Source organism: Chiloscyllium plagiosum, chromosome 14 (genome assembly GCF_004010195.1).
Source record: "Chiloscyllium plagiosum isolate BGI_BamShark_2017 chromosome 14, ASM401019v2, whole genome shotgun sequence".
Lineage (NCBI taxonomy): Eukaryota > Metazoa > Chordata > Chondrichthyes > Orectolobiformes > Hemiscylliidae > Chiloscyllium > Chiloscyllium plagiosum.
In genome coordinates, this window is record NC_057723.1 from 79,550,734 (window position 1) to 79,564,969 (window position 14,236).

The 14,236-nt window shown below is 40.9% G+C and overlaps 1 protein-coding gene across 3 annotated transcripts in view; it reads left to right on the forward strand.

Moving 5' to 3' along the window:
* LOC122556834 overlaps nucleotides 1-14,236 on the forward strand; it is a 64,626-nt gene that overhangs the window by 13,698 nt on the left and 36,692 nt on the right. For all 3 annotated transcript variants that reach the window (XM_043704066.1, XM_043704067.1, XM_043704070.1), the window contains 4 exons: nucleotides 1,187-1,248; nucleotides 1,688-1,726; nucleotides 7,255-7,325; nucleotides 10,773-10,804. In XM_043704066.1, coding sequence (XP_043560001.1) covers nucleotides 1,187-1,248; nucleotides 1,688-1,726; nucleotides 7,255-7,325; nucleotides 10,773-10,804 — 204 coding nt within the window. The remainder of the gene's footprint in view (nucleotides 1-1,186; nucleotides 1,249-1,687; nucleotides 1,727-7,254; nucleotides 7,326-10,772; nucleotides 10,805-14,236) is intronic.

A 14,236-nucleotide genomic window follows, 5' to 3' on the forward strand; every position in this document is an offset into this window, starting at 1 on the left:
AGCTGACCAGCTGATCTTTTTCCTCTCATTTTGGGAACCTGGTAAATCAGATATTCTTTCTCCGTCCTCGATTTTCGAGGCTGTCGATCTGCTCGATTAAGGCCCGCACCCGTTTTTCCTGGCCTGAATCCGTCCCGCTGAGGATTCCGCCATGGTCTCCAAAGCTGCAATTCGTTGCTCCACCTCAATGTGTTGCCAGAGATGTTGGATCTCCTGCTCATGCTTTTGTAGCATGGCCAAGTTGGGTTCCAGTCAGGTCCTCCAGTGCTGATTCAATTTTCTCTCGGAGTTTGATGAACTGTGAGACCAAGTTATGCTGCTCAGACAAGTTCAAAGGGGCCTCCGTGGGAATTGGCGCTGCGATCACTGGCATGTCCCTTGCTGCAGAGGTGTGCCATGCATGTTGCGATCCACGCGGCTCCTTTCCTTGAGTCATCCCTGAATATTAACAGTGATATTTTAGAAATTCTGGGGATTTTACGCTGCTGATTTTTTTGAAAATGGCGAGTAAGGGGAGGGTGAAAGCACTACTTTGCTCTGATTGTGGTGCAGAGCTCAGCAAGGCAGACCTGTTAGATTGTCGCTATCTTGAATTCCCCCCACCCCGCCCAATTTCCTTCGTAAGAATGTCCCTACACATTTTATACTCTTTAAAATTTGTTCTCCTTGATTAGATTCTGACATTACAGCTTATGTTATGAATTCATGGCTGTATTCTAATTCATAACGTTGCTTCACAAATCTAAATAATTGCATTTAAAATTGCTTTGGCAGATATGTTACATTTTAAATTTCTATGCTCCGGTTTGATTGAGAGTGACGTGTTAGTTGTATTAGTTCACACAGTACGTATCCAGATTTGTTCAACCTGAATACAGAATACAAGTAAATAACCATAAGTTCCAAAGTTATAATCAAGGAGTTCACATGATGTCTTGTAAAATGGGTGTGATTTTTAAATAACCTGACTAGAGACTTTCACATTCACTGTCCTCACTGCTCTGTATAATGCACACAAGTATGCTATTGGTTAATTTGCTTGAATTAATAGACATAATTCTACTTACTGGAGTTTTTGATTTTGACTTCAGAAGCTGAAATGTTATCTATTCGTAATTGTACAGCCTTTTGTTATTGAAACACTCTTTCGTTAATGAAATGTCCTCATCTTCTTCTTGTTGTACAGGATTGGAATGGCCATATGAATGATCCATTACACAAACTACGTTGTCTGCTTCTTCAAAGAGTGTATGTATTAACATTAGGTGATCTTGGTGTTTGTGCCAGTTTTTTTATTGATAGCATATAAGGTTGCAGGATGTTTAAATAATTTTCCTGAACCTAATATTGTGATGTTAGTTTCTGAAGTTGTACAATGAGCATCACTGATGCTTTACAGTTTGCAGCAGTGAACTGTATATCACAAAATACCGTATTTTTGTGCCTCCCCCGTTTGTATTATTTGACTAACAATATTATTGTATGATGATTATTCGGTTTGAAGAGATGCATTGGCTGTTTAAAAAAAGGGCAAGTTGGAAAAAGAAGTTCTGATTCTTGCAAAGTTTTAGCAACTATCATGTATTGTCTCTATCGATGATGGTTTTGGAGTTTTGTTTTGTCACATGATCATTCATTATGGTGCTCCTTACATTAATAATCAAGTTAATACTACTTTTATTTCTAGCTACCCAGATTGGAACCCAGGAAAACTACCAGATACAAAGTAAGTGGAATGATTTCAGCAAGACCTGTGTGGATAGGAACTGCTCCACAGTAGTTCAGCATGTTAGAATGATATGGTGATTAAATGGTAGGTCATTAAGATGGGTGAAATTGTATCCTTGATTGGTTGTATAACTCACTCAAGGAGTTATGAACCTTCAGGATTCTCTATTGCAGAGAACCGATGATGCTAAGTTGTTGAGTGGTATTCACAATGGAGATTGACAGGTTTTTGGATCGTAAGGGTATAGTGTGGAGCTGAAGTAGAAGTTCAGCCGTGATTGTGTTGAATTAATGGAGGCACCTCAAAGAGCTGAATGGCCCACTCCTCAGATTTCCTGGGTTCCTATGTATTCATGCAGCCAGTGGAAGGAGTGAGCTGAATGGGCTGAATTTTTGGTTTTCATTCATGGCTTGTGTGTCATAACGTTTTACTAGTTTTTGATTAACATAAATTCTCAGATCTTGGCTTTACTGATTTTTATTTCTTCAGCGGGTGAGTTCTATGCTTGATAGGTTGCTTGGTGTCGTTGGCTTACAGCATTGAACATGGGCAGAATCGTAAGATGTGGTCACTCCTTGTCAAGTTGCATTAATGTTGACATGGATGTTGTGGACATAGATTGCAAGGAGAATTGGTATTTTTCTACTGGAGTTTAAATGGTCACTAAGACAAATTGGACAATCTGTGTGTCTCATGGACCAGAGTTCCTGTAAGAGAAGAAATATGAATAAGGTTTAAACAGTGGAGACAGTAGTTCTGTTGCTGCAACAATCGCGGGCAAAAGGAAACTAAATTCTTGGGCTTTCTCATTCTTCAAATGGACTGACAGTGCGGTGAGAAAGAAATTATTGCACATGAAGAAATAATATCAGCAAGAACTTAGAACATCCATTTGACGATTGGTCTTCTGATATGTAATCCAAAAATGTGAGAAATGTTCAGTCAGCCAAGAAATCTCTCCAGACAGACCTTCATCAAAATTGAAAATTATTCTGATTTTAACAGGAGTTAAGCAAGTACGAGTTTAGAGAAAATGATGGGGAAGAGAAGGAAGTAGGAACAAAAGTGACAATCGATTTTTGTCAGCACCTTCCACATCTTACCCTGGACTTGATGAAACCTGATAATATTTAAAGTTTTCTCATTCGGAGGGAAAGTCACAGATCTAGAATGTTAACTATGTTACTCTTTCTAGAGGTCCTTCCTTATAGCACAGAAACAGACCCTTTGGTTCAACTCGTCCATGTCCAACAAGATATCCTACTCCAATCCAGTTCCACCTGCCAGCACCCAGCCCATATCCCTTCAAACCCTCCCTATTCATATACCCATCCAGATACCTTTTAAATGTGATAATTGTACCAGCCTCCACCACTTCCTCTGGCAGTCCATACCACACACACACCACCCTCTGCGTGAAAAGGTTGCCCCTTTGGTCTCTTTTATATCTTTCCCCTTTAACCCTAAACCTATGCCCTCTAGTTCTGGACTCCCCCACTCAATGGAAAAGACCTTGTATATTTACCCTACCCATGCCCCTCATGATTTTTATAAACTTCTATAAGGTCACCCCTCAGCCTCCGATGCTTCAGGGAAAATAGCCCCAGCCTGTTCAGCCTCTCCCAATATCTCAAATCCTCCAACTCTGGCAACATCCTTGTAAATCTTTTCAAGTTTGACAACATCCTTCCGATAGGAAGGGAGACCAGAATTGCATGCAAGATTCCAAAAGTGGCCTAACCAATGTCTGCAACATGACCTCCCAACTCCTGTACACAATAATCTGACCAATAAAGGAAAGCATACCAAATGCCGCCTTCACTATCCTGTCTACCTGTGACTCTAATTTCAAGGAGCTATGGACCTGCACTCCAAGGTCTCTTTGTTCAGCAACACTCCCTAGGACTTTACCATTAAGTGTGTAAGTCCTGCTAAGATTTGCTTTCCCAAAATGCAGCACATCACATTTATGTAAATTAAACTCCATCTGCCGTTCCTCAGCCCATCAGATCAAGATCCTGTTGTAATCTGAGGTAACCTCCTTCACTGTCCACTACACCACCAATTTTGGTGTCATCTGCAAACTTACTGACTATACTTCTTGTGCTCACATCCAAGTCATTTATATAAGTGATAAAAAAGTAGTGGACCCAGCACCGATCCTTGTGGCACTCCACTGGTCACAGGCCTCCGGTTTGAAAAACAACTCTTCACCACCACCCTCTGTCTTCTACCTTTGAGCTAGTTTTGTATCCAAATGGCGAGTTCTCCCTGTATTCCATGAGTTCTAACCTTGCTAATCAATCTCCTATGGGGAACCTTGTTGAATGCCTCACTGAAGTCCATATAGATCACGTCTATTGCTCTGCCCTCATCAATCCTCTTTGTTACTTCTTCAAAACCTCAATCAAATTTGTGAGACATGATTTCCCACACACAAAACAATGTTGACTATCCCTAATCAGTCTTTGCCTTTCCAAATACATGTACATCCTGTCCCTCAGGATTCCCTCCAACAACTTGCTCACCACCGACGTCAGGCTCACCAGTCAATAGTTTCCTGGCTTGTCCTTACCACCCTTCTTAAATAATGACACCGTTAGCCAACCTCCAGTCTTCCGTCCCCTCAGTTGTGACTATTGATGATACAAATATCTCAGCAAGATGCCCAACAATCATTTCCCTAGCTTCCCACAGAGTTCTAGGATACACCTGATCAGGTCCTGGGGATTTATCCACTTTTATGCATTTCAAGCCATCCAGCACTCCCTCCTCTGGACATTTTTCAAGATGTCACCATCTATTTCCCTACATCCTATATCTTCCATGTCCTTTTCCACAGTAAACACTGATACAAAATACTCATTTAGTATCTCCTCCATCTCCTGCGGCTCCACACAAAGGCCGCCTTGCTGATCTTTGCGTGGCCCTATTCTCTCCCTAGTTACCCTTTTGTTCCTAATATATTTGAAAAAACCCTTTGGATTCTCCTTAATCCTATTTGCCAAAGCTATCTCATGTTCCCTTTTTGCCCTCCTGATTTCCCTCTTAAGTATACTCCTACTGCCTTTATACTCTTCTATGGATTCACTCGATCTATCCTGTCCATATCTAACATATGCTTCCTTCTTTTTCTTAACCAAACCCTCAATTTCTCTCGTCATCCAGCATTTCCTCTCCCTACCAGCCTTTCCTTTCACCCTAACAGCAATATATAGTCTCTGGATTCTCGTTATCTCATTTCCGAAGACTTCCCATTTTCCAGCTGTCCCTTTACCTGCAAACATCTGCGCTCAATGAGCTTTTTAAAGTTCTTACCTGATTCCGTTAAAATTGGCCTTTCTCCAGTTTAGAACTTCAACTTTTAGATCTTGTCTATCCTTTTCTATCACTGTTTTAAAACTAATAGAATTATGGTCGCTGGCCCCAAAGTGCTCTCCCACTGACACCTCAGACCTGCCCTGCCTTATTTCCCAAGAGTAGGTCAAGGTTTGCACCTTCTCTAGTAGGTACGTCCACATACTGAATCAGAAAATTTTCTTGAACACACTTAACAACTTCCTCTCCATCTAAACTCTCTTAACACTATGGCAGTCCCAGTTTATATTTGGAAAGTTAAAATCCCCTACCATAACCACCCTATTATTCTTACAGAAAACTGAAATTTCCTTACAAATTTGTTTCTCAATTTCCTGCTGATTATTAGGGGTCTATAATACAATCCCAATAAGGTGATCATCCCTTTCTTATTCCTCAGTTCCACCCAAATAACCTCCCTGAATGTATTTCTGGGAATATCCTCCCTCAGCACATCAGTAATGCTATCCCTTCTCAAAAACACCATTCCCCCTCCTCTCTTGCCTCTGTGTAACATTTTTATCCTGGAACATTAAGATGTCAGTCCTGTCCATCCCTGAGCCACATTTCAGTAATTACTATGCTATCCCAGTCCCATGTTCCTAACCATGCCCTGAGTTCATCTGCCTTCCCTGTTCGGCCCCTTGCATTGAAATAAATGCAGTTAGATTTATCAGTCCTACCTCGTTCTCTGCTTTGTTCCTGACTGTTTGAGTCGCTTCTTTTCTCAACTGTACCAGTCTCAGATGGATCTCTTTCCTTGTTATCCCCCTGGGTCTCTCCCCCACCCCCACCTTACTAGTTTAAATCCTCCCGAGCAGCTGTTGCAAATCTCCCTGCCAGTATATTAGTTCTCTTCCAATTCAGGTGCACTCTGTCCTACTTGTACAGGTCACAACTACCACAGAAGAGATTCCAATGATCCAAAAATGTGAATCCTTCTCCCATACACCAGCTTCTCAGCCATGCATTCATCTGCTTGTATCCTCCTATTCCTATCCTCATTAGCTCGTAGCACCGGGAGTAATCCAGATATTACTACTCTCAAGGACCTCATTTTAAATTCCTGCCTAACTCTCTATATTCTCCCTTCAGAAACTCATCCTTTTCCCTTCCTACGTTTTTAGTTCAAATGTGTACAATGACCTCCTGCTGGGCCCTCTCCTCCTTGAGACTTCCTTGATCCTGGCATTAGGGAGGCAACACACCATTCTGATTTTTCGCTGCTGGCCACAGAAACATCTGTCTGTGCTTCGGACTAACGAGTCCCCTGGCACAATTGATCTCTTGGAAGCCGACGTACCTCTCATTGCATTAGAGCCAGTCTCAATGCCGGAAACCTGGCTGTTCGTGCTATATTCCCCATAGAATCCATCACCCCCCCCCTACATTTTCCAAAACAGCATACTTGTTTGAAATGGGGATATGCACAGAAGATTCCTGCTCTACCTGCCTATCTCTCCTACCTTTCCTGGTGTTAACCCATATGTGTGACTGTATCTGTGGCTTTCCCCCCTTCCTATAGCTGCCATCCATCACACCTCCTTGCTCTTGTAAATTCCTCATTGCCTCTAACTGTCGCTCCAACTATCTATTCGATCTGACAGGGTTTGCAACCAACTCCAAAGTTCCAAAACAATGCAACAGCATACAAAACAGTAATTGCTGCTCCTGGAATTTGAGGAAATCACCTCCAACACCTAAAGTACTTCAAAAAAGGAGCAGCCTGTTACAGCCAGAAATTTTGCCCGTTTTCCATCTTGGATTACCCAGAATACTCAACCCTGAGTATTTCTAATCTTTGTGGTTTATATTTAAAATTTCTAAAATCTTCAATATTTAACCTTCTGACTTCAAGAGTATTATTTAGCATAAGTACGTTTCTTCCATTGTAGATGCTTTGCCAGGATTACAAAAGCATCACTTGCAAAATCTGCATGACTAATTCTGTTTGTTTGTACAGTGAAATCTAAGTGTAATCATTTAATTTGATGCAAAATTATTAGTAACTGGAAAAACCTATTATTTAATTTGAGGAAAGATTTATATGAAATTTTATGTAAATTATTAACATTGGTTTTCTTTGTACTTTAATTATCACGGCAACTTTCCTCTCCTTTGAAACCACTAATTGAAGTGTACTACTGTAAATGTTTGGTTGCATGCAGGAAAAGTCCAGAGAAGCCCAAAGCTCCAATTGTTGTACTGAAAAAAAAGGTCAAAGTCAAAAGAAATACAGGTAAAAGTAATTTCAGACCACTGACATTGTTTTGTTTCATTTGTGATTTAGTTAATTATTTAGTTTATTCCTTAATACAATTATTTCACAAGTTTAATATTCTGCCCTCCCCCACCAAAACCACAACTAATTCGTCAGTTCAGTATTTTCTTTTGCTTTTGCTTCACCGTGTTAACTTCAGTAAAACTCTTTTCTCTTTGACAGTTCATTTAGAGTTTGTCTCCTCTTCTTCCTCAGTATGTGGGTGATTTTTCTTTTACAGGATATCCACAATAAATCAAACTTCTACCATTCTATTCAAGGGCAGATGTACTAATTGGATTTACTGCAATACTGAAAGATATTTACGAAATCAGTTATATATATGGAAATGAATTAGGGTGTCAAAATAGTCTTAATAAGTAAACCTTACACAGGAAAATAATGCCAGTACTGCTAGCATCTTGTGAGAGGAAGGAAAATCGCACAAGGATTTCTTATGCTTTAGGAAATCCATATCATAGTGCTGCCATTTTAATCAGATACATCGTGTCAGCCTGTAATATACAAGATCCACCACATATCATTATTGTCCACATGTACCAGAAAAAAACCCCACTTCAAATCTAGCAACTTAAGATTGAACGACTATGAGATGCTGTGGGCCATCATCAGCAACTGAATTGTACTCCATCACAAACTGCAATCTGATGGCCTAGTACATTCCCCGTTCTTCCTCTACCTGATTCCTTTGAAGAGTGTAGGAAGACATGTCAGGGGCAGCACCAGGCATTCTTAAACATTTGGTCTCAGAAGACAATGTGTGTGTTGAGAAAGAAACAATCAAGTGATTCCACAACAGATGCATCACTCCTGAGTCTGAAGTTCACCTACATCCAGTCGTGAATGCTATTGGACAATTAAACAGGCTGTTCCACAAATATCTCCATCCTCAACGATGGGGAAATCCAGCACATCAGTGTAAAAATTAAGGTTGAACCATTTCCAACTATAATCAATCTGAAATTCTGGGTGCATGCTCCATCCTGGTCTCCTCCAGAAGTCCCCAGTCTTACAGTCTTTAATTACTTTGATTGACCATGTGTAATCAAGAAATATTTCAAGGCACTGGAGACTGCAAAGGTTATTCCCTCTTAAATCATTCTGGCCAATATACTGACGATGTCTGCTTCAGAGGTTGTCATGTCTCTAGTCAAGCTGCTCCAGTTACAACACTGACAATGTGGAAAATTGCCCAAGTATGTCCTCTACACAAAAAGCAGGGCAAATCCATCCCGGCCATTTACTGCCCCATCAGTCTACTCTCGATCATCAGTAATGTAATGAACGAAGTCATCAATAGTGCTATCACTCAGCAATAACCTGCGCAGTGACTCCCAGTTTGGGGTCCGCCAGGGCCATTCAGCTCCTGACCTCATTACAGCCTTAGTTCAAAGATATACAAAGGAACTGAATTCCAGAGATGAAGTGAGAGTGACAGCCCTTGACATCAATGCTGGATTTAACTGAATGTGGCATAAAGAAGCCTTAGCCCTTGCAAAACGAGAATCGGTGGGAATCAGGAGAACTCTCTGTTGGATCAAGTCAAAACGAGCAGAAACAAGGATGGTTGTGATTGTTGGAAGTTCATCATCAGATCCAGGACATCTTTACAGGAGTTGCTGCTTCAGTAACAGAAGGGTAGAAGTGGTATGTTTGCTGATGATTGAGCACTGTTCAATCATGTCATACTAAAGCTGTCCTTGTCTAAATGCAGCAAGATTAGATTAGATTAGGATTACTTACAGTGTGGAAACAGGCCCTTCGGCCCAACAGGTCCACACCGACCCGCCGAAGCGTAACCCACCCATTCCCCTACATTTACCCCTTTTCCTAACACTACGGACAATTTAGCATGGCCAATTCACCTGACGTGCACATCTTTGGACTGTGGGAGGAAACCGGAGCACCCGGAGGAAACCCACGCAGACACGGGGAGAATGTGCAAACTCCACACAGTCAGTCGCCTGAGTCGGGAATTGAATCCCGGTCTCTGACACTGTGAGGCAGCAGTACTTAACCACTGTGCCACCGTGCCACCCACCAATCTGGACAATACCCAGGCTTGGGTTGACAAGTCGAAAAAATCATTTGCGCCACACAAATGTCAGACACTGACAGTCTTCAAAAGGAGAGAATGTAAGTACTTTCCCATGACAGTCAATTGTATTGCCATTGCTGAATCCTCTACTGTCCAGGTTACCGATGACCAGAAATTCAACTGCACTACTTACGTAAACACAGTGGCTAGGTTAGCGCTTAGGAATACTGCAGTGAGTAACTCACCACCTGAGTGTCCAAAGTCAGCTAACCATTTACAAGTTACAAGCTTGATGGAATACTCACACTTGCCTGTTCCAATGACACTCAAGAAGCTTTATATCATCTAAGTCAGCCTGCTTCCATAAGGGAATCATGGGTTATGGGGTAAAGGCCGGAAAGTGGAGTTGAGGATCATCAGATCAGCCTTGAGTGAGCTGAATGGCTTTAATTCTGCTCCTTCATATTTTGTTCTTCTGATCTTGATTGACACACCATCCACAAATGTTCAATCCCTCTACTACTAATGCTTAGTAGCAGCAGTGTTTACTATCTACAAGATGGACTGCAAAGATTCACCGAAGGTTTCTCAGGCAGCACCTTCCAAACCCAAGAAAATACTATCCAGAAGAAGAAAGGCAGCAGATACATGGGAACACCACCATTTCTAAGTTTCACTCCAAGCTATTCACCATCCTGACTGTTCCTTCAGTGTCGCTGGGTCAAAATCCCGGAATTCCCTCTCGAATGGCATTGTACATCTACCTGCACTAAATGAACTGCAGTGGCTCAAAAAGGCACTCTCTCAAACCTCAAGTACGGTTAGGGATGGGTGGTAAATGGTGGCCCAGCCAGTGACGTACATATGTCCCATTAATGATTTTTTCAGAAAATCTGCTCTCTGTGGGAAAACATAGAATCACTGACAATTCCTGGATTTCCAGTTTTTACAGTAGATGGGGTTCTCCATATGTTTTATATTTGGCTTCATCGTCATTAAATACTGCAAAACTTGAAGCCTCTTTTACTAAATGCTTTGGCTAGATTTAATAATTTGACTTCACGTACACTGAAACTGTGCTCTAACCCAGCATGTGTCATTTCTTTTTATGTGGTTGACATGTTGGAGTTTTTTTTATTGTAGGGGTGGTGTTCGTTAATTTAGTCATGATACAATTGCATGCTGTTGTGGTTGTTCATTGTATTGGAAGGAATGAGAAAGGAAAAGCGATTGCAACTTATTTGAAAGAACTTGAACTGTAACTCAGTTATTAATTTGCAGTTTTAATACTCATCAAATCTTTGGTCAATCTCTGAAGGTAACTGCATTGAAAGCAAACCTCATTGAAATGCTTTTTTTCATTTTAGAATTTCCTGAACAAAGCAAACGAGAAAATCTGGTCAGTGTAAATTTCATTACGATATAACTGTAATTTTAAAAAGTGCAAAATTTTCTTAATCCATTATTGAATACAGTAGAGCATTGATGTATTGAAAGTGTAAATGTAGGCTAGAGATCTTTGACAGAACAATTTTTGTAAATTTCCATTTCAGTTTTGACAACTGAATTCTATTGTGGTCTTTATTGCATTTAAAATTCAGGCTAATTGGAAATGACACACTGCACCTAATCTCTGCCCTTTTAGCTTTCCACATTTCTTCTTTTATAATAAATATGTTTGGCTCATTGATATGCTTTAATATAAAATCACATTCTTCCAAACATCTGTCCTTTTGTTTGCTTCAATCTGAAGAAAATAGTTCCCTTTCAGTGTATATCACTAAGACTGTGAGTTGTGGCAGGATCTTCATGAGGGTTTGGGTAATTCTTACCCAATTCCAAATAATGAGATGGCGAGTTGGTCTCTTTAGATCATCCAATACTACTTATTCCTGCCAGGGAAGGTAAATGAGAGCTTTATTAATTATGGTCATGAAGAGCCCAGTGGAAAATTTGGTCAAACATGGGCAAGGAAAATTCTAACTAATTATCACCTACTTCCTTCCCTCAGCTGATTAATGAAGATCCTCCACGTTGAACAATCTCAGAAACACTGAGGGTAGCAAGAACACAGGATGAACTCTTGAGGGGAATTTTAATCTCTCATCAATTTCCCCATTCCTGGCTGCTGGCTGAGTCCTGAAGGGCATGTTTGCCAGTTTGGGCCTGTGCTGGGTACCTGGAGAACTAATATGGGGAGAAGAAAATAGTTGAGTTCATCCTTGCCCTTCTACAAGTCGAAAATGCATGGATCTGTAACAGGATTGGTAAGGTGAAAGTGAGGACTGCAGATGCTGGAGATTAGAGTCGAGAGTGTGGTGCTGGAAAAGCACAGCAGGTCAGGCAGCATCTGAGGTGCAGGAGAATCAACGTTTTGGGCAAAAGGGTAGTCTGTACAGTCCAGGTTGGTGCCAAAGGAACTGGTTATGTTCTTGAAATGGCGAAGTGAGGAAGAAAGAAGACAAAGTGATGTCAAATGCAACTTACTGGATCGCTCTTTCAAAGAGATGGCACAAGCATGACGTACTGTTCAATTCTATTCCCTGAGCTTCTCCCCACCTTAGTTCATCTCTCTATTTCCTCCTATTCCTCCTATTTAAATGCATCCTAGATGATGGAAGCAGAGAAATATAGGCAGAGCCAAGCAGTTCTATCGTAAATAGATCAAATCATTGTAGTCAAAGTCATTCACGATGGAGGTGGTCAATTAAGCAAATAACTCTTCTGCTTCACTAATGTCTCTTTGGGAAGGAAATCTGCCATCCTTATGTGGTATGTAACATGTGACTCTAGCCCCACAGCTGTGTGATTGACTCTTAACTGCTCTATGGGCAATAAGGGATAGGCAATAAATGCTGGCCTAGCCTTTGACGCCCATATATCTGATGAATGAATAAGAAACACAGATGGAGGACTCTCCATGAACATCCCCATCCTTGTGGTAGTGAAGCCTAGTAGGTGAACACAAAGGACAATGCTGAAGAATTTGTAACTGTCTTCAGTCTGAAGAGCCAAGCGATCCATCTGTGATGTATCCTAATATTTTCATTGAGACATGCTAGTTCTCAGCCAAATTGATTCAGTCTATATGATATTAAGAAACAACTGAACGAAATCCACACAACAATGACTCTGGGGCTCAGCAACATACTGAAGATATGTGCTAATCAAACTGCTTCAATATAGTTACAACACTGACAATTATTTAAATATTGCAAAATAGCCCTTACATATCCTGTCCACAAAATATCTGGAAAAATACAATCTGACAAAGTATTGCTAAATTAGTCAACTCTCAATGATCAAAAAGATTTTGGAAGGATTGGGAGTCAGAGGTGTACAACACAGAAAAAGACCCTTCGGTCCAACTCGTCCAAGCCGACCAGATATCCCAAATTAATCTAGCCCCCATTTGCCAGACCTTGGCCCATATCCCTATAAATTCTTCCTATTCATGTACCCAACCAGATGCTTTTTAAATGTTGTAATTGTATCAGCCTCCACCACTTCCTCTAGCAGCTCACTTCATACATGCACCACCCTCTGTGTGAAAAAGTTGCACCTTAGGTCCCTTTTAAATCTTTCCCCTCTCATCTTAAACCTATGTCCTCTAGTTTTTGACCCCCTTACTCTGGGGAAAATACCTTGTCTATTTACCCTATCCATGCCCCTCATGATTTCATAAACTTCTATAAGGTCACCCTTCAGCCTCTGACGCTACAGGAAAAATAGCACCAGTCTATTCAGCCTCTCCCTATACCTCAAACCTTGGCAGTATCATCCTTAGAGTCATAGAGATGTACAGCATGGAAACAGCCCTGTTCGGTCCAACACGTCCATGCCGACCAGTTATCCCAACCCAATCTAGTCCCATCTGCCAGCACCCAGCCCATATCCCTCCAAACCCTTCCTATTCATGTACCCATCCGAATGCCTTTTAAATGTTGCAATTGTACTAGCCTCCACTTGTAAATCTTCTCTGAACGCTTTCAAGTTTCACAAGATCCTTCCAATAGCAGGGCGACCAGAATTGTTAACTTATTTAACCTACAAGTAATAAGCTTACTGATATTCACTTTGGGTTTTGAAGTATAACCTAGCTCAGACCTCATTACAATTTGGCTGAAACATGGACACAAGGATGGAAATCTGGGGTGAAGTGGGAACCATTCTTCTGTAGATCATAGCAATATTTGGCCAAGTGTTCCCCAGTCAAGGATCCCCAGTCAATTTGAAGTCAATGGGATAAAATTCTGGTTGGAGAAATATCTCGCACAAAGAAAGATGATTGTGGTTTTTGGAGGTCAATAATTTTACAAAGACATCATGCAGAAATTCCTTTGGTAGCAGTATGCTAGTCAAAACCATCTTCAGCTGTTTCATCATTGGCCTTCCCTTTATTCAAAGATCAAAATTGTGGATATTCATTGCTGGTTACAAGATATTCACTTATATTCGCAATTCCTCCAATAGTGAAGCAGTTTTTGCTTGCATGCGGCAAGACATAGACACATTTAGACTTCAACTTATAAATGGCAAATAATATTTGTGTGACATAAGTGTCACGCAATGTTCATCTCCAACAAATGAGTCTAACCATCTCCCCACACCATTGAACAACATAACCAGGATTGAACCCTTTCACGATCAATATCTAGAGGGATGTTTGATGGGGTTACCATTGACTAGTAATGTATCAGGAGCAGCCACACAAATACTGTAGCTGGGAAATCTGCAATTACTAACATAACTCCTGATTCCCTAAAATATAAAAGACACAAGTTAGGAGTGCAATTGAATACTCCCCACTTGCCTGCATGAGTGACTATCA